Source organism: Echinops telfairi, unplaced genomic scaffold (assembly GCF_000313985.2).
Source record: "Echinops telfairi isolate 266 unplaced genomic scaffold, ASM31398v2 ScPeMD7_7457;HRSCAF=8495, whole genome shotgun sequence".
Lineage (NCBI taxonomy): Eukaryota > Metazoa > Chordata > Mammalia > Afrosoricida > Tenrecidae > Echinops > Echinops telfairi.
The window spans coordinates 46,743,026-46,744,275 of NW_022111357.1; the positions used below are offsets into that span (position 1 = coordinate 46,743,026).

The 1,250-nt window shown below is 60.0% G+C and overlaps 1 protein-coding gene across 1 annotated transcript in view; it reads right to left on the reverse strand.

Annotated features, from left to right (window-relative positions):
* MYO9B (myosin IXB) overlaps positions 1–1,250 on the reverse strand; it is a 76,758-nt gene that overhangs the window by 32,671 nt on the left and 42,837 nt on the right. The window contains exon 10 of the mRNA XM_045299258.1: positions 658–779. Coding sequence (XP_045155193.1) covers positions 658–779 — 122 coding nt within the window. The remainder of the gene's footprint in view (positions 1–657; positions 780–1,250) is intronic.

A 1,250-nucleotide genomic window follows, 5' to 3' on the forward strand; every position in this document is an offset into this window, starting at 1 on the left:
GTAACCTTTCAGTGGCTGTGGTCAATCTCACAGAAAACCAGCCAGTCACTGCCGTCAACGCAATTCCAACTCACAGTGATCCTAGAGGGCAGAGCAGAGCTGCCCCCGGGGGTTTCTCAGGCTGGAAATCCTTACAGGAGCACACAGCCTCATCCTTCTCCCGAGGAGCGGCTGGTGGTTTCGAGCCATTGGCCCTGTGGTTAGCAGCCCCGTGCGTTAACAACCACGCCACCAGGATCCCTGCAGGTGGTTCTTCAACAGAGCCCAGGGCCCGAGCAGACGCGCTTTTCCAGTGAAGCCAAGCCACTGCTAGCTCGAGGGAGGCTTCTGGGGATGTCTGGGGTGTGTGCGTGCAGTGGACAGAAGATTCCAGGCCAATGCTTACAGGGGCTCACCCAGCCTCCTGGGCTCCGGGAGTCACATGGGGGTGGTGATGGTCCAGAGGCCCTAAAACCACCCCCTTGTGAGATATAACGGGAGTAGATTAGGCACCGATGTGGAATGCCCAGAAGTTTGCCCAAGATCTTCCCTGGAGCCGACTGACAGAACTCGAGCCTGGCCTATGGCAGGCCTCATACACCGTGGTGACCCACGTCTGCTCGGTACTGTGACACCGCCCCCTGGGGGCTCCCCACCCGGAGCCAGGCCCTCCCTCACCTGCTCTCCTCGTCCAGCAGGTAGAAGAGTCCGGTGGGCTTCCTGCTGATGAGGTGGATGCAGCCCACGTTGTCCGTGTAGTCGATGTTGTGCCAGCTGATGCCCTCGCTCTGGTACTCCTCCTGCGGGCGGATGTGGGGCAGTGAGCAACCCGCCGAGGCTGAGCAGAGTTGGGGGCTGGAAGCAGTCTCTGCCAGCTGGGGGCAGAGCGACCCGATCCCGGCGACACCCCCCACCTGTGGGCATCAGAGACGAGTGCTCCTTCGGGGTTCTAGGGGGCTGATTTTTCGGACCTTTCTGTTTGCAGCAGAGGCGGGGTTCACGCTCTGCTCTGAGACACCACACTCACTGGTGTCAGGTGACTGACTCACAGGGACCCCAGGGGACAGGGCAGAGCTGCTCCCGTGGGCTTCCAAGATGGCAAGCCTTACAGGACCAGAAAGCCCGGTCTTTTCCCTACAGCAGGGGCTGAAACAACCATAAGCACAATCGCACTGTGGACAGTGGGACATCCCCTCTCAGAAGGGTCGCAAGGAAGGGATGAGTCAAGTCCAGCACCAATGAAACACAACATTCCTCTGGTTCCTTGAGGC